General features: G+C 36.8%; 1 protein-coding gene across 1 annotated transcript in view; it reads left to right on the top strand.

The window, feature by feature from the left end:
- The window catches only part of LOC109406089 (tetraspanin-2A), a 186,410-nt gene that overhangs the window by 73,948 nt on the left and 85,979 nt on the right, over positions 1-26,483 (top strand). Inside the window, exon 2 of the mRNA XM_029875709.2 lies at positions 24,867-25,064. Coding sequence (XP_029731569.1) covers positions 24,867-25,064 — 198 coding nt within the window. The remainder of the gene's footprint in view (positions 1-24,866; positions 25,065-26,483) is intronic.

Below are 26,483 nucleotides of genomic sequence, written 5' to 3'. Positions count from 1 at the left end.
TGCCATAGCTGTTCTCGATCGATTGTATCATACGCCGATTTGAAATCGATGAACAAGTGATGTGTGGGCACGTTGTATTCGCGGCATTTCTGCAACACCTGACGGATGGCGAACATCTGATCCGTTGTAGCACGTTCACCCATAAATCCAGCCTGATATTGCCCCACGAAACCCCCAACTATCCATCAGATCCTGGTTAGTGATTAAGAAAATTCATGGTGATACCATGAGGGGTAAAGAGGGATGTAAGGTTTTCTGGAGAGTTTTAGAGGGGTTTCAAGGCATTTCGTTCTTTGGGGTCTATCATGGAGCTTCGGGACTTGTAGGAGTGTTTCAAAACGTTTCAGAAGCATTTTAAGGTGTTCCAGGTGACATTCGGGTACATCAAGGGGCTCCAGAGAGGTTTCAAAATGCGTTTTAACATGCTCCAGAAACCTGAGATTTTCAAGACGTTTTGGAGCCTCTCAGTGGATTTCAGTGAGTGATTACAAATCTTATTCGTAATACAACGATAGATCACTAGTTAAGCATGTAGAGTAAATGGGCTTTTCTCAAAGGAGTTCTTGGTTAGCATCAGTGTGCCATCATTGAATCTCCTTGTCACCCAACTAACTGCTCTGAACAAAATTATATTTTATTTAGGTAATGCTAGCTTAATAAAGAATATTTAACCGAAAATTATTCTATTTGAATGGAGGATCCAGTATATCTTACATTCAACCAGCAACCATTCCCTGCATGATTCAATTTCGGCAAATTGAATTCGCAACATTATAATAAATTCATTGCATTAAAGAACTATCGGTTCGCATGACAAAACAATTTGAATAACACGAATTCCTTTCACGTGCTTCAACCGAACATCCATCTGATGCTTCCACAACCATTCCAACAGTGCAGTAACGGAAGAATTTTTCAATATTTCCAACAAATCTATTCCATACCAATGAGAATGCACTCTGCCGTGCCACACAAAGTATGTTGCATACATTCGGGCGGGCGGGCGGTTGTGGATGGGTTCGAAATTGGTATCTCATTTCGAAGTCACTTGACTGCGCGTTGCTCGGATGCCACGGGGGAAAAAATGTTCCTCCCCCCTTCGTCCCCTTAGGGAACACTCGCTCTCACAATGTATTGCAACATATAAATCAGCCCCCGCCGAACGTTTCTTGATATGTTTGATGCACACACTCCGAATGACATTGTGTTGGCTTTCTGTGTGGAAGAGAAGTTGGCAGAGCGGAACCGAATCTTCTCGTTTCTTCTATGGAAAACGAGGAAAGTTTTCCGATGCAATATCAATTCCGTTTGGCAAAATTAAATATTTGTTCCCGCGTATTTTGAAAAATGAGATTCGTTTTGTTAGGATGGAGAAGGACGGTTACCATTGGGTGTGCTCGTGGACCTGACTGATATCCTTGTTGGCTATAGGTAGTCGCCGAACCAGAAAGATAAATTTATGCATGAGAACGATTGTCGTGCTGGGTGAACTGATCACATAGTCAGATGAACTCACTTTGGCTTCCCTAATTTAAATTTCACATTATCGTCGAGGAATTCTCCGGCAGTCATAAACTTCAACCTAGTGGAATTTTTCATAAAACCAAAATGTTTTTTTGCTCTAGAAAATTTCAACCGCCACACGCCGCTTAGCAAATCAACCACTTTTAATTGGTTTCTGCCCCGACCAAAAGCCAAACTCTCTAAAATATTTCAAAAATTTTCCATAAGCGAATAGTTGGCCCACGCCGGAAGGCGTGGCTCACCTAAACTAAATAATTGCTAGCCACGGCAAGAATTTAATAAATGTTTGTTGGTTGCCTCACTCTCTAGCTGCCCTGCTCAGGTTAAACCTCATCCAGGTCGTTAAAATACGACGAAACGCATGCTTAACCTCACATATTGCACGCCCTCCATTCCATACGCCTGCCTAGAGCCAGCAACTCCGAGTGAACTGAACGAAAATATGTTTTAATTTGCTGCAAAAATTTATCTTCTACGTTCATATTGCTGACAGCTTTCGTTTTAGGTATGGTGCAGTATTTTAATAGTTTTAAAATGACGACCAAGGTAAGCAAAAAGGGATTGTTAGCTTTCAGATATCATGCTCCTACTATACTCGACCACCGGTATAGTGCGTAATATAACGTGATTTATTTCATTACTGAAGACTATCTAGGAATCGAAACTCCTTCGGATCTGGATCAGTTTCCGAAGAAGAATACTCAATTGAGTGATAAATCATTATGAATGTGGCACATCTCTGGAAGCTTATTATCCAGGCAATCAAAACTTTCAGGAGAATTTGTAAAGTTTTGTTAATTATCACTTTAATTTAATTTAAGATTTGAAGTTTAAACACACGTGAATAAAATTAAAAAAAAAACACATCAACAGCAAATTTTACTTCCAAATTATGTGCCAAAACAATTCGTGGTTATAAACTAGTTGTAGTATCAAGACATTCAGAAGGAGTTCCCAATTACATAATCCACCCAGACAACCAGTAATCGTATAAGATGTTGCATAAGATGATAAAGTGGAAGCCATATGCGTGCATGCCTCCATTTAGGCACATGTAAAATGTACGCATATCGCCTCCACTTTATCATCTTATACAACATCTTATACGATCATTGGTTGACTGGGCAGTAACTTAGCCCCCGAAAAATTCCAATACCGTCGTTGGGGGTGAGAATGGGTCAAAAATGCAAACTTCCACATTCATTGTTCACTAACATTTGCTTCTCTGCATGAAAAAGTTCTTTGATCACTGGAATGCGATCTTTTATAATGCATGCACAAATGATGAAATAATATTTGGAGCTCGTCAACTTTCCTCAAAACTACAAGTGTATGAAAATTGACCCATTATCACCCCTCCCGAGCAGAAGAAAATAACCGCAGCATAAGGAGCTGTGTTATTTGGCCAAAATAACTGAATAACAAAATCGATTATTTTTAAGTTATTACCATAACATATTGTGTTATAAACTTGTCTGTCATAAGCGGCAAAATAACAAATTCCATAACAAAAAAATGTCCCGGGAAACCATTTCAATAACTTGTTTTGTTAGTTTCAATAACAAGTTAATAACAGTGAATTCGTAAAATATTTCAATAACAAATTTTGATCTTAATATGTTATTGATAATATCCGGAGAGCAGAATTTGCTATGATATCAAACTCGTAACTAAATAAGTAATAATACTTATTGTATAAAAATTTTCGCTTTGTCTCACAAACCCGCCACTAACATGAGGTTCATCACTCTGACGTAAGAAATATTTTCATTGTAAGAGATTTGAAGTCGCAAGATAATCGAACTTTAGTTATTTATATATTATCAAATACGACGAGCTTCGATTTCCACCTGTAATTTATAAACTGTTATACTTTAATTGTTTTCGGAGCACGTGTAACCTTTGTTTTTTTTCAGCAGAATTTTTAGAAAGCTGGTTGAGCTGAGTTGCAGAGCTTTGAGTTTTGCAGAACATTTTTGAGATATTGGAAATATTGTACAGATTATTACAATTTTCCTGGAAAGATTGTTTTAATCCCTCTGGATTCAAGAAATATGTCGAATATTCCTCCTGGATTCTACAAGAATTCCTCCAAAAATTTTGCTATAATTTCTCCTGAACTTCCTCTGATGATTCCTACAGGACTTCCACCAGAATTTGTGTGTTTTCCTAAAATTCCTCTATTTATTTCTCTAAGGATTCCGTCAAAAACTCCTTTTATCAAATGACTTTGTCATAAAATTCTTCCAAAAATTTGTCGACAAATTTGGTCATAAACTTTTCCATAAATGCCTCCAAAACTCTTCCGGAAATTTCTCCGAGAGTTCTTTGACGGAATCTTTCATGGATTTTCAAAGACTCCTCTAGAAATTCCTCCAGAATCCTGCATATAATGCAGGAATCCTTCTAAATCCTTCAGAATTTCCTGTGTTCATTAGTTCTGAAGCTCATCTTAAGATTTCTCAGAAAATTTCTTTGTGGATTTCATTATGAGTTTTTCCGAAGGATTTTTCAAAAAATTTGCCAAGAATCCTAATAATTGCTCAGAAGAATTAACTTCGGAATTTCTAAGAAAATTGCGCCAGTAGTTCTCTTGAAGACTTCTCCAGGGATTTATCGAAAGTTCCTCCAGAACTTCCAAGTGCTTATCCGAAAATTATTTAAGGAATTCTTAAAAGGAGTCGTTCAGGAATTTCCTTTTTAACTGAACACAAAAATGGAACAACACAAAGGGACAGGTCACAATTGTCGAATTGTTGCTGTGATTCCAAAACTTGTTACTGTTGTGCTATTGCTGATTTTTTTTTTTTTGTTTTTATTAATGTGTATTTTAACTTATAGCTAATTCTACACTTAAACTATTGCTGATAAGCTGATCAATAGTACAACAATAACTGAACTTGTACTTTAACAAAACATGTTATTTAAATGTAATTTATTTAATGTATATCAATAGCTTGATTATAACAAAATGAGATTGTCCAACAAAATTTGTTATGGAAAAGCTATGCCTTGATTATTTAAGAATAACAAAACAAGATATAAAAACACGTTATGTGATTTCGTAGTTATTAACTTTCTATTCTCCTCTGCTCGGACTTCGAGGCATTTTGAAAAGGCCTTACGAGCTTTAAGCTTCTATCGATGATTTATCAAAAACCTTATTTTTGACATAAACTGCTGGCAGATACGATTTGATATTTGCATAATTTGACGAGAAATTTCGGATTATGTTTTAACCCAATCTTGCCCCTCTGACCCATTGTCACCCCCAACGACGGTACATACACTGTGGTGCATAATTGATAGGATAAACGCTGATTTTCATGCAACCTAGCCAACTTTACTACACTAAAACCTCAATTTATGCATGTTATTTTTATGCACCTTTTTTATGCCCTGCATAAAAAGAGGGAAAGCTACTCTGAACCAATATTGTGTTTAAGAACATTCAGAAGCGTAACGGAAGCGTTACGGAGGAATTTTCGGGGGTTTCAGGGCGTTGCAGGTGCGTTACATAGCGTCCGAGGGGGTGTTAGGGGAATTTGGAGGCATTTCAGGAAGTTTCAAAGCATTTTCGGCGGAATTCAGTGGCGTTACGGAAGCGATACGGATGAGTTTTGTGGGGTTTAGGAGCGTCGCAGGTGCGTTACATAGGATCCGAGGGGGTTAAAGGGAGATTTTGGAGGCATTTCAAGAAGTTTCAGAGTATTTTCGGCGGGATTCAAAGGCGCTATGGAAGCGTTACGGAAGAGTTTTTGAGGGTCGCAGGTGCGTTACATGGGATCCGAGGGGGTTCAAGGAGGATTTTTGAGGCATTTTAGGTTTCAGAGCATTTTAAGTGGTATTCAGAGGCGTTACGGAAGCGTTACGGAGGAGTTTTCGAGAGTTTCGGAGTGCCACAGGTGCGTTGCGTGGGATCCGAGGGAGCTTAAAGGAGATTTTGGAGGCATTTCAAGAAGCTTCAGTGCATTATCGGCGGGATTCGGAGGCGTTACGGAAGCTTTACGGAGAACATGGGATCCGAGAGGGTTTTAAGGGGATCTTTGAAGCGTTTCAGGAAGTTGCAGAGGATTTTCAGGGACCCCATCCCGAAATCCTTTGAAACGCCCCGGAAATGCTATTTGATTAAAGATGTTCTTGAAGCCCCTTGTTACGACCCTGACCTGAAATACGTCGAAACACCCCTGAAATGCTATCATACGCCCCTAAAATCTCTAGGAACGCCCTTAAAATGCTCCTGAAAGCTCCAGCAGTTCTCTTAAATTACTCTGAAATGCCGTGAAACGCCACTCAAACCCCTTGTAACGCCTTTTAAAGGCTCCTGAGATCCACTGAATTGCCCAAAGCACCTTGAAGCGTCCCTGAAACCCCCTAAATTCTATTGAAATGACCCTGAATTTCTCGTAATCCCTTGAAAACGCCATCAAAACCTGGCAGAACACCCTTAAAAGGCACCTCAAATCTCCTGAAACAACCACCTGAAACACCCCTGAAGACCCTTGGAACCCTCTTTTCTGGGCTCTCTGGGAACTTTATGGAAACCCGCTTAGCCCCACCTCAAATGCCCAGGAGCAAGACATGTTCTCAGGAAGTAGATTCCCTTATTAAAGCCCAAACATTATTTATGAACAAATTTCCCTCATTTTATGCCTTTTTTTAATAGGGAATCGCGCCACTTGAGCGGTGGCTTCTATTTTCGTCTGTTTTCTGCTATAACTCAGTCAAATTTGAACCAATTGGCACAATTTTTGGAATGCGGTGAGATAGGTATAGTATCTAAGGACTGTTCAATTTATAAAACGGACAACTTTACAAGGCTATAAAAACAAAACGCGTAGTTCAAATTTAACCAGCCTTGTTTCGTTGTTCAGTACATCATCATTCATTATAGTAATTATTTTTGAATCGACAAAAAAATAGTTTTATTTTATAGAAAACCGGCCAGGTGTTAAATGAGGTGACTTTTTCGATTGCTGAAAATTGAAAATATGTATAAAATTACTGTTCACATATGGTATATCGTTTTGAATATCAGAAAAGGGTGGGCCATGCTGCAGCGGTATGAGTAATAAACATTCTGGCGACATTTAAACTCAATTGGAAAATTAGTTGTGGAGATATTAAAGTCTCAAGTGAGCTTCGATTTTTTGAATAAAATTCAATTGTAAAGGAAAAAGGGCATGAAAATATTAAATAAACAATTTTTGTATGCATTCAGTCGAAAGTAGGAATAATGTGGTTTTAAATGCAGAAAACTGCTTCTTAATAGCATTGCTGGTTTGGTTACTGTGCGCCATTATAGGTACAGCAATCCAAACAGTTTCGTTCTTTGAAGGTTGTTCCAAATAACAATGCAACCTAATGCAAATTTTGTATAACAATGATGGTGGAAATAAAAACTTTACATCCGATTATTATTAAAAAAGGTGTACAATAACGTAGGACCAACTTTGTTGAAAATAAATAATAACAAGTTTCGCTGTAGTCGGAAAATCTGCATCAATGAAGCAAAAATTATGCAATTTTTTACTATGACCATCTTTATGGATTAAATTTTTGATGAAGAATGCCATTAAAAGTAAATTTTTCTTCTGCATCATTCAGAAAGCAATATTCTACTCCTCTGGACAAATTTTTAGACGAATCCGTTGTGCTATTGCAACACAGGACTCGAATAAATATGTTTTAATAATTTCTATGAAAACAAGTCAACTCACTATATCAAGCTGGAGACTTCGTGATGCATTATTACTGACCAACTATTGAGCTTTACCTTTAGTAGAATAGTATAAAATTCCAATACATTAAAAACTTAATGAAAATGGGCATGTTAAGTATGTGGAAAGTTATGTCAAATTTTGAGAAATGGGTTTTTATTGATGTTTTACGAAAACCGCTTCAGTTAAACAATAAAGAACATTTTGCTAAATGTTATATTTTTCCTACATTTGAGAATAGCTATAGAAAGTTATGCAAAAAACTGATTATGATTTTATTGAAAAATAAAAAAGATATCGCACAAGCAAGTTGTCCGTTTTATAAATTGAACAGTCCTTACCCGTGTACAACATTTCAAGTCAATTGGTTCAAAATTGACTGAGTTATAGTGGAAAACAGACGAATATAGAAGCCACCGCCCAAGTGGCGCGATACCCTATATGCACATTTTTCAATTTATGCGCCCCCACCCATGTGCATAAATTAAGGTTTTAGTGCATAACCTTCTAACTTGTATTGTTTGATTCAACTCGAGACAAGTACAAGGCACTGAAAATGAACTTACAGTTAAGATGATTGTTTTATTCGGAAAAATTAATCGTAAGATGAAAACGAGTTGCACTGTGCAAATTTCCGGTGCGCAATGCCATCCCTGCTCTGAGGTTAGTTTCACGAGGGTTCCACGGGGAGTTGATGCGTTTCAAAGCGTTTAGAGCGTTTTAGAGGACTTCTGACCATCTCGAGTGAGTTTCATTTAGGTTTCTGTGGGCTTTCAGAAGCGTATCAATGCATTCCAGGTTTTCAGGAGCTTTCAGGGGCGTTTTAGAGGGTTTCAGAGGTTCGCAGGCGAATTTTACGGAGCTTTCAATTTCAGAGACGTTTCAAGGCGTTTCAAAACGTTTCAAGAGGTTTGAGAGGGTTTCAAAGTGTTTCACAGCGTTTCAGGGCATTTCAGGAGAATTCAAGGAGTATAAGGGGACTTCTGGGGCTCGCATGTGAAATACACGGTGATTTGATGAGAGTGTCAGTGGCATTTTGAAGTTCCAGTGATTTCTTAAGAAAATCTTCAAGAGAATTCTTCAAAAATTGAACAGGTTCTTCTCCTTAAAGTTTACTATAGATTTGTTCAGTAATTGCTCTAGGAATTCCATTGAAAATTACCGAAATAATGCGTCTAGGAATGACTTCATCCAGGAAATCTGGCAGGAGTTCCTCTACAGATTCTTACAGTATTACTTACAGTGATTCAGGCAATAACTCCTCCAGATATTCCTGTAACAGTTCATACAGAGATTCTTTCAGGATTTCCTTCAGATATTCCTCCATGTATTTCTCTAGAATTTTTTCTCGCATTTCGTTTAAGGATCAAGCTTCGATTTTTCCCCTGCTTTCTTCAAAGAGTTTATTCAGAAATATTACCTAGCAATTTCTCTAGGAATTACTCAATAAGAATATCAAGATACATTATTTTCTATAGATCTTAACAGAAGCCTATCTAGACGTTTCTCCAGGTATTTTTACAGAACACTGATATATGTTGTCCTTTACTGCCATTTGTCAGATTTGCTGGTATGCCATAAACATACAGAAAAAATTGTAGTTAGAAGGTACAGAATGTTGCTAATTGACAATTTGAGAGATGAATTTTTGAAAGAAAAAAACGCGTTCTGGTGGGATTCAAACCCACGACTCTGTATTCGCTGGATCGGTGCTTTAACCAACTAAGCCACAGAACAGGTAATGATTCTGTGGAATAGAAAGCATTGGGCACAAACGCGGATGTGTTGCGCATTTGCATCTAAGCCGAAAGAGAGATGGTTCGTGAAAAAGGAATGTTCATGGTAGGGGCTCGGGTTCAGTTTTGCTTCCTATTCCGCAGAATCATTACTTGTTCTGTGGTTTAGTTGGTTAAAGCACCGGTCTAGCGAATACGGAGTCGTGGGTTCGAATCCCACAAGAACGGATTTTTTTTCTCAAATTCATCTCTCAATTTGTCAATTACCAACATTCTGTGCCTTCTAACTACATGTTTCCTGTATATTCCTCCGGAAATTATTTTGAAATACGTCCACAGTTTGCTCCACAAATACTGCCAGAAAATCTTTCAAGAATTTTATTGAAGAATTTCTCCAGAAATTTTCCAGAAAGAATCTTCAATAACGTTTCCACGGTGCTCCCACAGACCGTTATTATAAAATAAAAACGTCCATCAAAACTAAGTTCAGGGGTCGAATCCTGGTGCCGTTCTGCACCTCTGGGCAAATTTTTAAAATAATCCCTAGGAGGAATCTCGAGAAATCTCGGTTTGATGTTTTATACTAAGAAATTTCAAAGAAATCCATATTCAGATTGGACAATATCGCTTAAATACCTACACAAACTTTCCCTAAAGTTTTCAAAGTTGTTTCAAACCCGTATTTATTTAATAACGTTACTTCAATTATACATATTTACTACTCATTTAAATCAATTAACTGATTATACTGACTTACCAAACATTTGGCAGTGTACAAAAATCAGAAAAAAAGATGCAAAAAACGTTGCTTGTCATGTGTGCTTTTGGTTACCAACGTTAGGGTTAGAAAAACTGGAGTAGGTCTTTGAAGGCAGTTTTCTTATAATGAATAACGTTTTCAGTCACAATAGTCAAAAACAAATTTATACCGTAAACCGGGGTCAAATTGATCAGCGGGGTGAAATTGATCGCTCGGGTACTACATTGTAATTTCACACTAGGAGCTCTTAAGCGTCGTAATGAACTTAAACTGTTTACGTCATCTGATTCGTAGATGTCTAGAGATGAGTGTAGACTTTAATTTTTTTAGAAACAAGTAAGTTTTGCCTTATTTTTTCAAGAAATTTGCAATGTATTTCTCATTTATCTGAAATCATTGCTACTAAACAATCAATTGCTAATAGGACTTCCCGTAAATTCTCTGTTTTAACATTTTTGTGGAGCCTTGGTTGGGATGTTATGCAGCTAATCAGAACATGAAATAGGGTCTTGTACCATTTGGGCAGGTGTACCTATTTTGGGCACTTGCTGCTGTAACTAAGTCAATTTCAAACAGATTGATTTGAATTTTTGTACAGAGTTAGATACTGTACGTGCCTAATTCTATACAAAAATTCAAATCAATCGGTTTGAAATTGACTTCGTTATAGCGGCAAGTGCCCAAAATAGGTACGCCTGCCCAAATGGTACAAGACCCTAGTTATAAAAAGTTTATTTTATGAGGAAATAGTAATTTATTGTGATAAAAGTCACTTGTTTCATATGAAATTGCCTACCTTTAGGCGTTTAAGGGGAAATTTCAAAATTTAATTTTGCATTTAAATTGACTAGTTGTAAGATTTTAGACGCTTTATTCTGTTTTAGAAGAGCAAAATTAAGCGGAGAAGAAAATTTCCCTTTCCAACCGATGCTGTATACTGATCAATTTCGCCCCAAATTGGCTTTTCCAATATTTTGATATTTGGAGTTATTTAACTTAAAGTTTAAATTTGTTGAACAAAATTCTGTCACATGGTTCCATGGAGATCCACAGGGTACTGGTTTTACACATATTCTTTTGGCAACATTTGAACAGGCACTTCCTGGCCAAGTTCGCAGGGGTTGACGGTATTAAAGTGAAGGAGTTTCATTTTGATTATTGTAATGGAGTGTTCTTTAGTGAAACATATCACCTTTTTAACACTTTAATGCGCCTCCAACGGTTCATCACGAACCGGCTGCTGCAGATGGAGTATGGCTGATCATATGCATCAGACATGCTCGATAAACATGGAGGATCCGCCAGGGCTCATTAGAATCTATTCCCAAGCAATAGTTCCAAGTCGGTTGGATTTAAGAAGGTTTTTATGATCGTTACAAATCCTAATAAAAGTATTGTAGGATTTGTGACAGGTTTTGGAACCTTTTACAGCCAGCTGACTTCAAAATGTTGTTTGGGCTTTATTTCCCACGTTTCTCGGTTGATTTTGATTAGTAATTCATTAATGTCATAGTCGCTTTTTCGAATTTTTAGAATGTTAGTTGGTCATATTTTCTTTAAATAAAGCAATTAAAATCGACCGAAGAATAAATGGTGGGAAGGAGATTTGCAGCACTTAATTGTGCTGATAGATTCGAAGCTAACGTGCGAACACTTAAACGCATTGTTGACGTCAATGCGTTCGACGTGACATTTTGGACAAAAACTGACTGCTTTTTATTAACTGAACAACGTTACTTGTGTATGACTAGGTTGACATTTCTAGGCTACGCTTAAGAAAATGACATGGTTCATCTAGGTAGGACCGATAGGACAATTGAACGAATTTGAATATTTTTAATAGTATTTGTAGCGGGATGAAAGTTGACATGAAATCTTTATTATTTTAAAATTTTATTGCAATGAACTGACTAACTTGACGTATTTTTGTTTATCTCTTAGATGGTATTTTGACACTAACAGAAAAATATCAGGAGTTCAGTTGCATGTTTCTGTGGGTTTTGGACCGATGACAATTTAAGGACACAATAGATGAACACAGAGAAGTAGAAAACGATTAGCGAATTCAAGAAAACAATTTGACACAGGATCGACTATATTTTAACATACAGGGTTTGATTGATTCGATGAAAAAAAACAAACATATGACAACTGATTTAACGAGAAGAAAAACATATTGAACCATACTACAAAATCGAACAAGACGACAAACACAACCCGTGTGACCATAACACTACATAGGCATATCCTGACTGACTGACCAATTGAAAACTTTCCAACCTTCTACCGTAACTTTCTGAGTCAGTAGGCAACAGTGTCTTAATGGATATCATTTTCCGCGTACGGCTGGCAAACTGCTTCTGAAAGATTACGTACTCTTTTCTATCTTCGGGTCTAGTGTAGAGGTTTCAACTCTATTCAGAGTGCAGCTAGAAACCTAGCAAAAAAAAAAAAAAACATTTGAACAGGCACTGATGTTATCCGCAAAAGTTGTTTTAAAGTGATCAATTTGACCCCGGATTACGGTACTTTTTTTCGATATTGCTTAGCATTTTGAACAGGGGCGTTCAGTGTTTAGTAATTGTATTGTTCCTTGCTGTAAATGTATCGCTCCTATATGGGGCGAGTATGACACATAATCGATCCGATGACCGTAAGGACGTAACCAGCGCCGTTATTGACTTTCAAATGTTGAACGCTCGAATTGTGCACATTGAGAATGGTTAGCTAGTCCCAAGCCTTGCTTTTATTGGTTCTCTGTGCAACTCTGGTCAATCACGGAGTAGCAACTACGGTGTGTACGATTATCTTTGATTTGCTTTGCCTAGAATTTTGAACATTTTTTTTTTTGAATGAAAAGTGCTACATATTCTTACACATAACACTAGAAAATTGCTAAGAAATATGTGTTAAATAAAGATCTAATAGTACACCAATTTTGGAAGAACAGGAAACTACGACGTATATGTAATAACATGGGATACGGTTCATATGGGAAAATATAAAAAATGCAAAAACTCTAGTTCTTGTATACTTTTTGAGTTCCATTTTGGTCCCATATCAACTGTGCAAAATATCAGGTCGATCGGGAAAACTATTTTTTGCGCCCGTTATTCTTAGTTTTTCAGACGATTTTATGAGAAAATTTACTTCTTCAATGAAAAATCGCTTGGGGTCACCCCTTGATCCCTAAAAATAATTCGATGAATGATTTCTGTAGCAAACTTCACGATGAATTAGACCTCCGAAGACCGCAAAGCGATGCGAAGTTCATGGGAAAAAAGTTTTGAAGCCTTACCCGATCGATAAAATGACGAGATTTGATTATTTATTGTTATTCCTTACATGTTAATCAGCGTTTCCATGCTATTCGGTTTTCAGTCAATAACTTTTTCCACATATCTTAGATCCCTTTGTGGTCTTCGGAGGGTTGGTTCCTCGTAATATAGTAAACATGTTGTAGAATTAGGGAAAATTTTAATGTATAACACTGGGATGTGTAATATGTTCATAAAACAATAGGGAAAAATCGCTTTTTAATGCTTACGTTAAAACCGATGCTTGGCTTGGAAAACATACTTATGTCAGTTTAGTCAGTTAATTGAGTTGGGTGGGTAGTAATTATGTATAATAAAAGTGGCGTTGGTAAATATATACTGGTTTGAAACAACTTTGAATACTTTGGGGACTTTTTTTGTAGGTATTTAAGCGATATTGTTGAATCTGAACATGGATTTCTTTGAAATTTCTTAGTATAAAACATCAAATCGAGATTTCTCGAGATTCTTCCTAGGGATTATTTTAAAAATTTGCCCAGAGGTGCAGAATGGCACCAGGATTTGACCACTGAACTTAGTTTTGATGGACATTTTTATTTTATAATAACGGTCTGTGGGGGCACCGTGGTTTCTAGACAATTCAAAAAAGGTTTCCTGAGGAGGTTGTACAAGTGTTCATCCAAGAAACCCTTCAATTTTTTTTTGGATTCCTTCCAGAATTTCCCTGTTTCGTCTAGAGATTTCTACATTTCAGTTTTTTTTTAATAAAATCTTTCAGAAGATTCTGTTCTGATTCCCCCTGAAACATCTGCTGAACTTTCTTCAGGGATTCCTTAAAAAATATCTCGGGATTTTAAGAATTGAGTCAGAAATTTCAGTAAAGAGTATTTTTTTTTTTAAGTTCTTCCATGAAGTTTTTTATAAATTTAGCCAAATTTCCTGCAGAAATTGGAACGTGTGAATTCCAACAAGGATTGTTGCAATACTCCTCCATATTAGGCTGTCCCAAAAAAAAATCGATGTTCGAAAAGTCAAGGTGCTCAACCCTTAAATGAAAGATATACATATTTGAAGCATTTTTGTAGAACATTTCGATTTTCTAAAAAAACGTTTAGTAGTTCCGCCAGGGCTGGTAAAAGGTCTTTTTTTGAGAATTTTTCATCAAAATTTACTAAAAAAATACATCTATTATTTTTTTCATTCATGAAAGTTTTATCTGATAGTACTATTAATTTGTGCCATTTCTCTAAGAAAAAGATTTGATATATTTGAAAAAAATATTTTTTTTTGAGAATTTTAAAGAAAAAGGGTCATTGTTTTTCAGTTGCTCTGGCGGAACCTCTAAACGATTTTTAAGAAAATCGAAATGTTCTACAAAAATGCTTCAGATATGCGTATATTTCATTTAAGAGTTGAACACATTAACTTTTCAAACATCGATTTTTTTTTTGGGACAGCCTTGAAGTTCTAAAGAAATCATTGTAGGATTGTCTGAATAAATCCCTTAAAAACTACTGGTGATAGCTTTGTAGATTCTCAGAAAAAAATCTTGATAATTTCTGAAGGTTGTCCTGGTCAAAATTCTTTAATCAATTTCTGAAGCTATTTATGGAGGAATTTCTGAATCAATGCGTGAAAGACAATCTGTTGAAACTCATTATAATAACATACTGTTATCTTATCAGAAGGGCAGCTCCACAGGCACGTTCAAGTACTATTTGAGAAATGTATGCCATTGCCCTAAAAAATCATGGGAAACTTTTGGAGAAACTCTGACAGTAATTCCAAGGATAATTGTCTTAAGAAATTGTTCGAGGGATTCCCGGAGAATTCCAGAGAGTATTTTCTGAAAAATATCCAGAAATAAATTGCAGAAATTGCAGACAAAGATAATGGTGGACTACTTGAAGAAGCCTCTCAATAAATTTCAAAGGGATCCATCGAAAATTTTGTGATATGAAACCAACCGAACAAATGAGAATACTAACCGAAGAAATAAAAGTACAAGCATTGAACTTGGGAATATCGCCAAAATAAAAGACAAATCCGCACATTTATCCCAAAGCGGATATCCATTTACGACTCTCCGGAGTCGTAAAAACTTCAGAACAATGAAATGAAGCGAAAGTTCTTTTTTGGCCCCAATGAAAACCATTCGTCGTGAATAGGAGGACAATGAATGTGAAAAGGAAAAAAAATGATCATCGCATTCTCCAGCTATTGTGATGAACCAACCAACTTTCATCCGATTCATGACGATTGTTTCGATTTTGATGGATTTATTGCAACAATCACTTTCCTTCATAATGAAGCCAACGCTGGAAAGAAAAAAAAAGCCAGAAACCATTTCGGGCGGGAAAGGAAGACGCCGTAAATCTTCGCGCTTCAAAGCATCCCGATTGGGGCATCGGGGAGGCCAGAGTCGTAAAAAAAACTCAGTTCGGAACGGAAATTTGGAACGAATACGGATTTGCTTCGGTGATTCGGTGAAGGGGCTGAGTGGGGAAGCAGTGAAAATTTGTGTCTAATCCTCTTGTTTTCGGTCAAAAGTTTTGCTCCAAGGAAACAATAAAAAGGTTCACGGTGTGTGGTGGCGCGCGCGGTATTGGAAGATAAAAAATAATTCGTTGCGATGATTGAGCAAAGTTTTTGACTTGGATGCCCGAGCAGAAATGGTCTTTGACGAAGCTCTCAATTAATGACTGAGGAATTGTTTGTAGAATACCAAACTTTAAGAATAGCCTCCATCACAGTTGGGATGTTATGCCTGAAAGAAGAAGAAGATGTTATCTTGGAAAGAAAAAAATCTTTTCTCGGGTGTGGACAACATTGAAACATTTAGCAATCATCCGATGATGAGTCTGCAATGGAAGAGGATTAATTCAGTGGTTGATGACTAAGGATGCTCTGTCTTGTTATAGCTTTTGTTTAGTAACTTTCTGAATTAAGATTCAGAAGCCACATTGTTAACCTCATTCGGCAATAATACTCGAACAACACAAAGTGGATTCATTGCTCCTCCTAATTTAATTTGGCTGACATTTTGTTCAGTGACTGTTTTCAGGATTTCTGTCAAAATATTGAGAAAGAACATATTAGAAAATATGATCAGCTAAATTGTCTTGGTACTGCTTTGTAAATATGTCTTAGAATTCCTCCTGGGATTCTCACAGAAGTTCTTCGAGTAGTTTTCCTTGGAATTTCTTCATCAGGTTTTCAAGAAATTTCTTTTCAGGTTTCAGTTTCTTTCTCCACGAACTCTTTCAGGGACTTTCAGAAGTAAAAAATCCTTCAAAAGTTGCTTCAGACATGAGTAGTACATCCTCTGTACATGTATTCCGTAAGGAAAAACATCAGAGAACGCAAATATGACTGCCACAATGGCCGACGTGGACCCCTACTCACATTTTCAAGAGCACCTATCTCAAAAATTCGTAAACAAGCGCTCGATTTGGAAAAGCTGCTTTTTTTTGCAAGTAAGCAAAGGCAGATTAAACAAGTGCAGCTTGGTTTGATGTTTCGTTCGTCAGATTTGTGCGTCTAAAGTTCTAAAGCAAAATTGCAATGGGATTTCTTTACGTTTCACCTTAAAAAAATCAGGGATTCCATTAAAATTTTCTCTAGCAATTTGTTTTGGGAATTTTCTAGAAAATCGTCTTGAAATTTCTGGATATTCTTTAAGAAATTCCTTCAGAGATCCCATAAAAATTGCCGTCCCGGCAGACATTTAATTGCAGTCGCTTGCAGGAATACATTTAGAAATTCTAGCAGGAATTTCTCCAGAGATTTCTGCAGAAGTTCCTTCACAGATTCTTTCAGAAATTCTTGCAGGAATTAATCTATGGATGCCTTCAGATTTTTCCCAGGAATTAGTTCAGAAATTTTTACTGGAATTCCTCCAGAAGTTCTTTCAAGTATTTTCCCACATATTCTCAAGAATGACTCCAGCAATTTCGTTAATATTTTTTTTTTCATAAAATCCTCCAGGAATTATTGTTTGGTATTTCTCCGGAAATGCATCTTGAAAATACTCAAGATATTTATCTGGGATTTTCTTCAGGGATATCTCCAAAAGATGCTCAAGGACTGCATCATGAATTCATTTCAGGATGTGTTTTTATAATTTTCTTAAGAAATTCTTTCAGACATTTCATTGGTTACGTATCAGTTTTTCCTGAACATTATTCCTTGAAACTTCTCCAGGATTTTTTTTAAAGAAATAATTATAGCAGGACCTGTAGGGGGCTCCTCATTTCTTCCTGGAGAGAGATTATTTTCCTTCAGAAAATTATTAACAAGATTTTCTCCAAGACTATGGTTTTATAAAATTGCAGCAGGATTTTCACTCATATCTTGAGATGTTGTACGTAACATTTTTCGAAGCGTTTCTCCTGAAGAATCTTCAGGATGCTTGAAGAATCTCTCAAGGTTTGCTTCAAACAATTTTTAGGAATCTCCATTCGGAAAATCTTGGAAGATTTTTTTTTAATTCAAGAATTCATTTGAAGGAATCTCTGGAGTTATTTCTGACGCAATCCCAGGATAAATTTAAGAGAAAAACTTTGTAGGAATTTCTGCTGAAATCCCTGAAGAATTTCCTAAGGAATCCCTGGAGAAATTTTTGGATGAATTTCAGCAGGTTTGTTCTGAAAGTAGGGAAATTTTATGAAAATCCATGGGAATGCCTGAAAAAAAAATTAGAAGGAATCCATGAAGAAATTGCAATAGGAATACATTCAGGAGTTTGTGAATACAACTTCAGTCCAACTCCTGCAAAAATCCTTGAAGGTATTTTTGAAAGAACCCCAGGAAATTTCCTTAAGGCATATCAGCAGGAGTTTCTCAAAAAACTTCTTGAGAAACGCTGAAAATGCCCAGGATAAATTTATTGAGAATTTCTTTAATATAGTACCTGGGCCCATATAGCCGAGGCGGAAAACGCACGGGTATTCAGCATGACCATGCTGAGGGTGACGGGTTCGATTCCCGGTCGGTCCAGGATCTTTTCGTAAAGGAAATTTCCTTGACTTCCTTGGTCATAGAGTATCTTCGTGCCTGCCACACGATATACACATGCAAAATGGTCATTGGCAGAGGAAGCTCTCAGTTAATAACTGTGGAAGTGCTCATAGAACACTAAGCTGAGAAGCAGGCTTTGTCCCAGTGAGGACGTTACGCCAAGAAGAGGAGAGGAGTACCTGGAGAACTTTCTTCTAAACACTTGGGGGAATTTGAAAAATCTTTTGGAAAATTTTCTATGGAATTGCTGTTCAAATTCCTAGGAAATATTTCTGGAAAAGTTCAGAAAAGGTATCCTTGAAGTAATGCTGAAAGCATTCCTGGAGATATATGTGGGGAAATAGTACTGGAACTCCTGAAGGAATCTCTGCATAAATTTCAGAAGGATTCTTTGAAGTAATTCTCGCAAGAATAATTCAAAATGATAATGGAAGAATCTGTGGAGAAATTCATGCTGGATTTTCTGGATTTTGAAGTAATTAAAAAAATCCTGGAGACATTTTTGCTTTTTCAGCCTGGGGCTGAAAGGGGTGATACACAAATTATGTCACGCAAAATCGGCCTTTTCCAACCCCTCCTCCCCCCTATATCACACTTTTTGTATGGGACCTCAATATTTTTTGTAAGAGCCGTCACGCTCTGCAAAACCCCCCCTCCCCCCTAAAAGCGTGACGTAATTTGTATACGGCCCCAAAGTTTCAATAATAAAGAAACATAAAACTTCTGCATTCCTGAAGCAAATTATAAATAATTTCCTGGTGAAGCTCCAGATTTCTTCAGAAGTATTTTATATTTTATGAAGTAATTTTCTGAAGTAATTTCATGAGAATCCATTCAAAACTTATTTTAACAAATTCTTGGATAAACTCCCGAAGAAGTTCTTAAGGGGCTGTCTATAAACCACGTGGTCATGAGGGGGGGGGGGTGTTCGGCCAATGACCATTTTATATGGAAGAAAAAAAAATTTGTATGGACTAATGACCACGGGGGAAGGCTTGAGAAGTCCCAAAAAAATGACCACGTGGTTTATGGACAGCCCCTAAGGGTATTTAGCTGAAAGGAGCCCTGGAGAAACTTCTCAAAGAGTTTCTGAATGAATTTTTGAAAAAAAAATCATTGGATTATTTTAAGGAGTAATTTCCTAAACATATCCACAGCGCAATTTTGGAAGAAATTCATGATTTCCCAAAAGAGAAATTTCTGAAGGAGCCCATGGAATAATTTCTAATAAAACAACGTTTTTCTATGTTTTAATAAAACACTCGAAGAAAAATTTAGGAAATCCCTTAAATATTATTCAAAGAAATTTCTGAAGGGATTTTTCGAAAGAAACTTTTAAAAATGTACTAAAGAAATCCATGGCGATGTTTCTGTAGAAAATCTGAACTTTTGATTATATGAAATAAATCGCAAGAAGAATGTTTGAACCAATCTGTAAAAGATATTCTGAAAGAATATCAGGATAGGTTTTTGAGAGAATGGTGCAATTTATAAAAGGCACAGGGGAGCTTTCTAAATTATTCCATGAAACAATTACGGAAGGAATCCACGGAAAGAATAATTGCAGAGTTCTTTGTTTGTTTAGTTGGTAGTTTCTAGATGAAATTTTTGGGAACTTCAGAGAAATACATGAATAAATCTATGGATTAAAAAAATCTCTGAAACAATTCACATAGAAATCTCAGAAGGAATTCCTGGCAGAATTTCAAAAAAAAAACTATGCTACGGAAACGGCTAAGCAGTCTTGGGGAAATCAAACGATACTATTTGATTTTACCCAACGTTCCGACAATTTTTTTTGGTCTTCTTCAGGGGATAATCGCTATTATCCCCTGAAGAAGATCAAAAAGTGGTCGAAACGTTGGGTAAAATCAAATAGTATCGTTTGATTTCCTCAAGACTGCTTAGCCGTTTCCGTAGCATAACTATCCCACTCAGTCGAACCCTCCCAATCCATTTACTGGAGAAATTTCTGAGGAATCCATGAAGAATTTTTGGAAGAAATCCATGAACGATTTCCTTAATTTTTCAGAAGGTTTTGAAGGAACATCTAATTCAATTTCCGAAGAAAACTTCTAAACGATTATTTGATAGATTTTTTAAAGAGTTCACGTAAAGCAATTCAAAGAGAAATCCATTAAGAAATTTCTAGAGAAATTTTTGGAAGAATTTCTGAAAACTTTACATATTTACCTATTTAACATATTTTTCGGAAATTTTGTGAAAAGTTCAATAGATTGTCCCATGTATTCACGAGCAGCCTACTTTCATCAGTCTGACGTGGCAAATTTGTTTAAATGACTGAAATACATTGTATTCAGCTTTCTATTGACGAAAACATTTCAAAATTAGTTAACTGCAACGAAGGAATTTGCCTCAATATTTCGTCTTATAAAGAATTATTCTGGGAAAAGTCCTTCATGAATTATTATTTCACGAAATTGTTTTGTAATTCAACGGAAGGGGTATTCTTGCAGGAATTCTGACCCTGTGCTCAGAAATAAATATTCCAATAATTCCTTTGAGATTTTTTTAAAATGTTTCCCTTTCCATGTTTTGTTTTTGGATTTTTTTCAAGACTTCTTTTAAAGATACCACCAGAAACTCATTTTGGAACTGCTTCAAAAATTTCTTAGATTCAAGCAGGATTTCATAGAATAATGATAACAGTCAGAGCTTTTCGAAAGACTCCTTCAGGTATTCCATAAGAATGCATTTCTGTTCATGCTATTTCTTTGAAAATTTATCCAGAGATTTTTTTGAGAAATATCTTCCACATCCCAGAAAGTTTCAAGATGCATTTTGAAACTAGTTCATCTTGAAAGTAGTGTTATAAAAATAAACTCCGGGAGTTTTCTTTGCATTTTCTCCAGGAATCTTTCTAAAAATTCTCTTCCAGGTAAATTTTTAAAAATTCCTCTGAAAATGCAATTCCCGGAGATTTTTTTCCATAGTGATTCGGAGATACTTCCTTCAGGTATCATTCCATATATTTAGGGATTCTCGTAGGCATCTATTTAAGAATTTGTCTTCAAAATTATCAAGAAATTTTTCTGGAAGCTCCCCATGGATTCTTTCAGAAGTTTTTTTTTATGATTACGCTTCAGTTGTTCAGGAATCAGTAGGACGGCTCCAGAGGCACGGTTTCCTTCATTTGGGAAATTTGTGCCATCAGTTGTTACTCCAGAATCGATTACATTGCTTTTTTCAAAAAAAAAAACAAGAGATTGCTCTATGAAAACCTGCTAAAGGTTCAACTATTATTTCAAGCATAATTTCGAAGATTTCTACGAAAATACTTTTTTTAACGCCTCAGTAATTTTTTAAAATTTTCTTTAAGGGACCTCGAAAGGTTTCACCAGAAGTTTTTAAAGGCTTTTCTTCAGGGATTAATTAAGATATTCCCCTGTACTTTTTTTTGTGCAATTTCGGGAAGAACTTCTGGAAAAAAATCTCTGGATAAATGGTTGAAACAATTCCTGTTGACATCTTTGAACGAGCTTGGAACCGCAGGAGCATTTTTTTTTAAACAAAGCCTTGTTGGAATTTTTGCAGGGGTCCCTGATGAAATTTTGCAAGGAATCCTTGAAGGAACTCTTGGAAGAATTTATGAAAGTAACTGTACAATTTTTAAAGAAATTTAACATAATTTCGGAAAAAAGCTCCACGGAGGAAATTCCTTGCAGATATTACTGAATATGTATCTAAGATTCAGAAGATTTCTCTGGAAATAATTTCAAGAGAATCCCCGAATGAATTTCAGAAGAAATCCCAGCAGAAATTTCTTAAAAAATCCTTGAAGCTATTTCTGCAGAAATACCTAGTAGAATCTCTGTAGGAATCTCAGCAAAAACTCTGGAATCAATTTCAAGAGGAATTTTCACAAAAATCTCATTTTCCGAGAAATTTTGAGGCAATTATTAAGAAAATTATCTTGGAAATTATTGGGAGGTTTTTTTCTGGAAATTCCACCAGGCATCTTTCCAGAAGTTCCTTGAGGTATTCCTGCAGGATGTGCTTAGGAATTATTCACTTCCTTCTGGTATCATTCCATTTGTTTAGGGATTCTCGCTGGCATTTGTTTAGAAATTTATCTTATAAATTCCCAAGAGATTCTTCTGGAAGCACCCCCAGGCGTCTCACCAAAAGTTCCCCGAGATATTGCTTCCGGAAATGCTTAAGGGGGCATCCATTTAGTACGTCACGGCAAATTTGGGAATTTTCAACCCCCCCCTCCCCCTTCGTACGGGTTTTACGTATACCTAATGCATTGCTTGTCACACTTTTCAGAACCCCCCTCCCCCCTCTAAGCGCCCCCTTAAGAATGATTCAGCCCTTTCTACAGGGATTCTTTCAGAAGTTTTTTTCTCTGGTGATGCTTCATGCGTTTCTCCAAAGATTCTCCAAGCATTTCCTGCAATTATTGTTCGTATTCCACAGCACTTAAAAAATCGAGAGATTCATCTCTGAATACCTGCCGAGGGTTCTACAGTTCTTTCAAGTATATTTTCGGAAAAAAACCTACGAAAAATACTTTTTTCTGAAAAAAATAGCATAATTTTTTTAAGATATTTTTTTCTAGGAACCTTCAAAGGTTTCATCATGAGTTTTTAAGGGATTATTTTAAGGGATTATTTTAAGGGATTATTTTAAGATTTCTTCAATTACATTTTTTTTTAATTTTGAAAAGAACTTCTGAATAAATCCCAGGAGAAATGTTTGAAAGACATCCTGTAGGCAGGAGCAATTAAAAGAAAAAAAGAAATAAAACAAGTCCCTTGAAGGAATTCTCGAAGGAACTCTTTGAAGAACTTTCAATGAAATCTGTAGATTTTTTTTTGAAAAATTGAAGAGCAATTTTCGGAAATCCCTAAATGAATTTCAGACGGAATCCCGAAGGAAATACTTTTAAATGAATATCAAGAGGAATGTCCGTATAAATCCCAAGGAAGTTTCTGAAGGAATCTCAGGAGTTTTTTTTAGGAATTTCCTAGGGAAATACCTCGACAAATTCCTCGGGAATCCCTTGAAAAAACCTTTAATTATAGTGTTATTTCCGACCAAATTCATAAAATCTTCTTGGAATTATCCTTTGAGAGAGTACCGAAGATATTTCTGGGGAAATACATGTAATTACTGCAGAAGTCTGTCGAGAAATTCCTGCCTGATTCACTGAAAGTTATCATGTAAAAAGTTCTCAAGAACTTCCTGTAGGATATTTTGGACGAATCCCTGACAAAGTTACTGTACACAATCATACTAGAATTTTCAGTGGATTCCCTAGAGCATTCTTGAACACATCTTCAGAGGAATTCTAGAAGAAATACATGTGTAAATTTCTGAAAGAATCTCTGGAAATTTTTCTGAAGAAACTGTGAGAATTTATGAAATCATTTCTCAATGAATCCCCGTATAAAATCCGAAGAATTTTTAAATGAGTTTCTGAAGTAGTTTCTACTTAGTTAAGTTTCAGAAGTAATTTACCTCAAAAAGTCTTGCAGAAATTTCTGGAGAAATTTTTGAGGGAATATCTGATAGAAGTCCTGAAGAAATTTCTTAAAGAATCTCTGGAAGAATTTCCAAAGAAATTGCTGAAAGAATTCATTTATGTACCCTTGATAAATTTGGGACCGAATTCATGGGAAACTTTCTCAAGGATTCCATTGATTAATTTGGGATGAAGTTTAAGGAAGATTTTATAAAGAGACTGTTTTAAATGAATCGGTGGGATGATTTCTTGAATACTTTGGAGAAATTTCTAAATGAAACTACGAATTTTCAAAATCAATCCCGGGAAAAATTTCTAAAGGAATTCTCTAAGAAATCTCCGAAGACATTCCTAGCAGAATTTCTTAAAAAAATCCCTTGAAAATGTTATGAGAAGTTTCGGAAAAAATGCCTCGAGAAATTTCTGAAGATATATGACTATTTTTACAGGAATCCATAATCTTTTTCTAAAGATATCCATGCAAGATTTTCTTAAATAATCCCTTTAGAGATTTCGGATGAATTATTAGTTAAATATTTGAGTTCCCTATGTGTTACTGAATAAATTCATGAAGATAAATTAAATGTTCGATAGTTCCAGAATCCATAGATGAATTCCTGGGTAATCCTTGAATAAATTCCTGAAAAAATCTCTGAAATGTTTCTTCTATTTGAGGGGCTTCCTGAAGTAATCTCTGGAGATTTTTTTTTTGCACGTGTAAAGGCACAAAAAAATATTTGGAAGCTTAAGGTGAAGTATTGTGTAAAAAGTTAGAATATTCATAAGAGCTGGTGAACTTACTGAGTTAATTCTATGACATCATTGCAAATTGCCGGGGCCCGTAGCGAAGTGACTACACGTTCACTTCATAAGCGGATGGTCATGGGTTCGTTCCCAGCCCGGCACTTGTAATTTTTCGTCAGTTGTTCTTCCCCCCGAGAGCGGCTGGCACCTGACCCTCTTCAGAGCATATGCTCCAACGGACCCGGAAACCAGGATATCGGCTAACGGAAACTCATAATGGATCCCCAATCGGACTGGAGAAGGAACAATAGCCACACATCAATATCCTCGTGCTCATCATTCTACCACGGACAGGGTAGAAAAGTGACAGCAGCGCAAACGCAACCAGTTCGATATAGGAGAATAAGAATAGAATACATTTAGGCGCTGTACAAAGTGTAAGTGCCAATTGAAATCGCTCACGCAGTGCCCTAGTGAACAAAAGAGCTGTAAATTAGGTTAAGTGATTGAAGAATCAAATATATCTTTGCATATAGTCGCTGTCCCGGATCCTGGCTCCAATAGTGGTAACAATGTCTTTATTTCCCCTGATTTCAGATTATCGGCGCCGGGTTGTTCGCCTTCACGATCTACATCCGAGCCGAGCCCGGTTTCGATGAGTGGGTCGCCCTGCTGGACATCTACCAGTACTACATCGGTGTATACATCCTGATCGGCACCGGCGCCCTGGTCATGATCTTCTCCTTCCTCGGCTGTTGCAGTGCCCTCATGGAACACTCAACGGCTCTGTACGCGGTAAGTACCAAATTTGTCGCAACAAGTCTGGGGTCCATAAATCACACAATTTAAGCCCCCGAATATTACTCACAAGCTTTGGCGAAAAAAAAAAACAACCCTGTGCCAAGTGGCGGGAAAACTAATTTGAACGAGCTTTTTGCCAAAACCAACGCCGTCGCGCCAGTAGCATCCAATGACCTTTGCATCCGAAAAGGGGAACTGTAACCACGTGCCACCTCACCACCCTCTTGTGACCCCCAGGTTCGTCCTTAATAAATGAACGCACTCTTGGCGACGACCAAGGACCAAGCGCCATTGCATTTGCTGGCACCCAAGCGGGTGTTCCCACTTTCCATTACAAGCTCGGTCGCTCGCGTTGGCACACACGCTGTTCCAGTGAAAAATGATGTTTTGCGAACAGTAATTAGTGGAAGTTTTTATTTGCTCCACTCCATGGCCGTCAGGGTCGCCCCAAACGACCGACGATCATCCTGCCTGACTAGGACTAGCACGGCGGCGGTGCGGTGGGACCATTTGGCTGTTGCAGTTGAACTATAGCGTGCTTTTCGAACTAGACAGCACCGACGACTAGCTGTGGTGTTGTCATGACTTCCCACGGCGTAGTGGAACTGGTCGCTTCCGGAAAACTGTCCCGCTCGACCTCCACCTCCATACGAACGAGCACCTCTTTTCTGCCAATTTAGGTGCACCACATACCTATCTGTAGCATGTTGCAAGACTTCGGGAGCCTTGGTAGAGCAACCTTCTTCTGGTTGCTGGCATCAACCAGTCACAGAAGAATGTTAATTATTATTCGATGGCGTTGTGTTCGGTTCGTAATAACATAAGGCTCCGGTGAGATATTGTCTTTCTATGAGCTTTCAGCATTGCCAACAGGCTGTGTGCACTGTGCAGTCAGCAAGGGGGTATGCTGGGAAGATAAATTGAAATATGTTCTATTAATTACGAGACATGCTGCTAGAGAATTGGATGTGGTGATCGAACTGTTGTAACCATATTGCTTCTAATATATGAGGAAAGGAGTGGAAATGAGATAAGTAATTTATGAGATAAAATTGAAATGTGTACGTGTTTGAGTTCGTAATTCATCAACAACTTTGAACAGGAATGGAATCAACTGTTTTATTGAAATACATAAATTTAACAAAGGAAAAGATCCGACTTGAGGCTGTCAAGTGGTTTTGAATTATTTTTCCTTCCGACATTGCACAAGATATTCCTCTTAAAATTCCTAAAGAAATATCTCCAGTAGTTCTTTCAAGGATTCCATCAAAAAGTTATCCAGTTTCCCTCACAAATGAACGGAAGGATTCCTTCAAGACTCCTCCAGAATCAGGTCAAAATTTCTGTTTTGTTTTGTTTTGAGAGCCTCAGAACTCAGAATTGATTGATTGATTTGTCTTTATTTAAGAGACT

This window comes from Aedes albopictus, chromosome 3 (genome assembly GCF_035046485.1).
Source record: "Aedes albopictus strain Foshan chromosome 3, AalbF5, whole genome shotgun sequence".
In the NCBI taxonomy this organism is placed as follows: domain Eukaryota; kingdom Metazoa; phylum Arthropoda; class Insecta; order Diptera; family Culicidae; genus Aedes; species Aedes albopictus.
The sequence above is the reverse complement of the archived record's forward strand: the minus strand, read 5'-3'. Positions and strand labels throughout refer to the sequence as shown.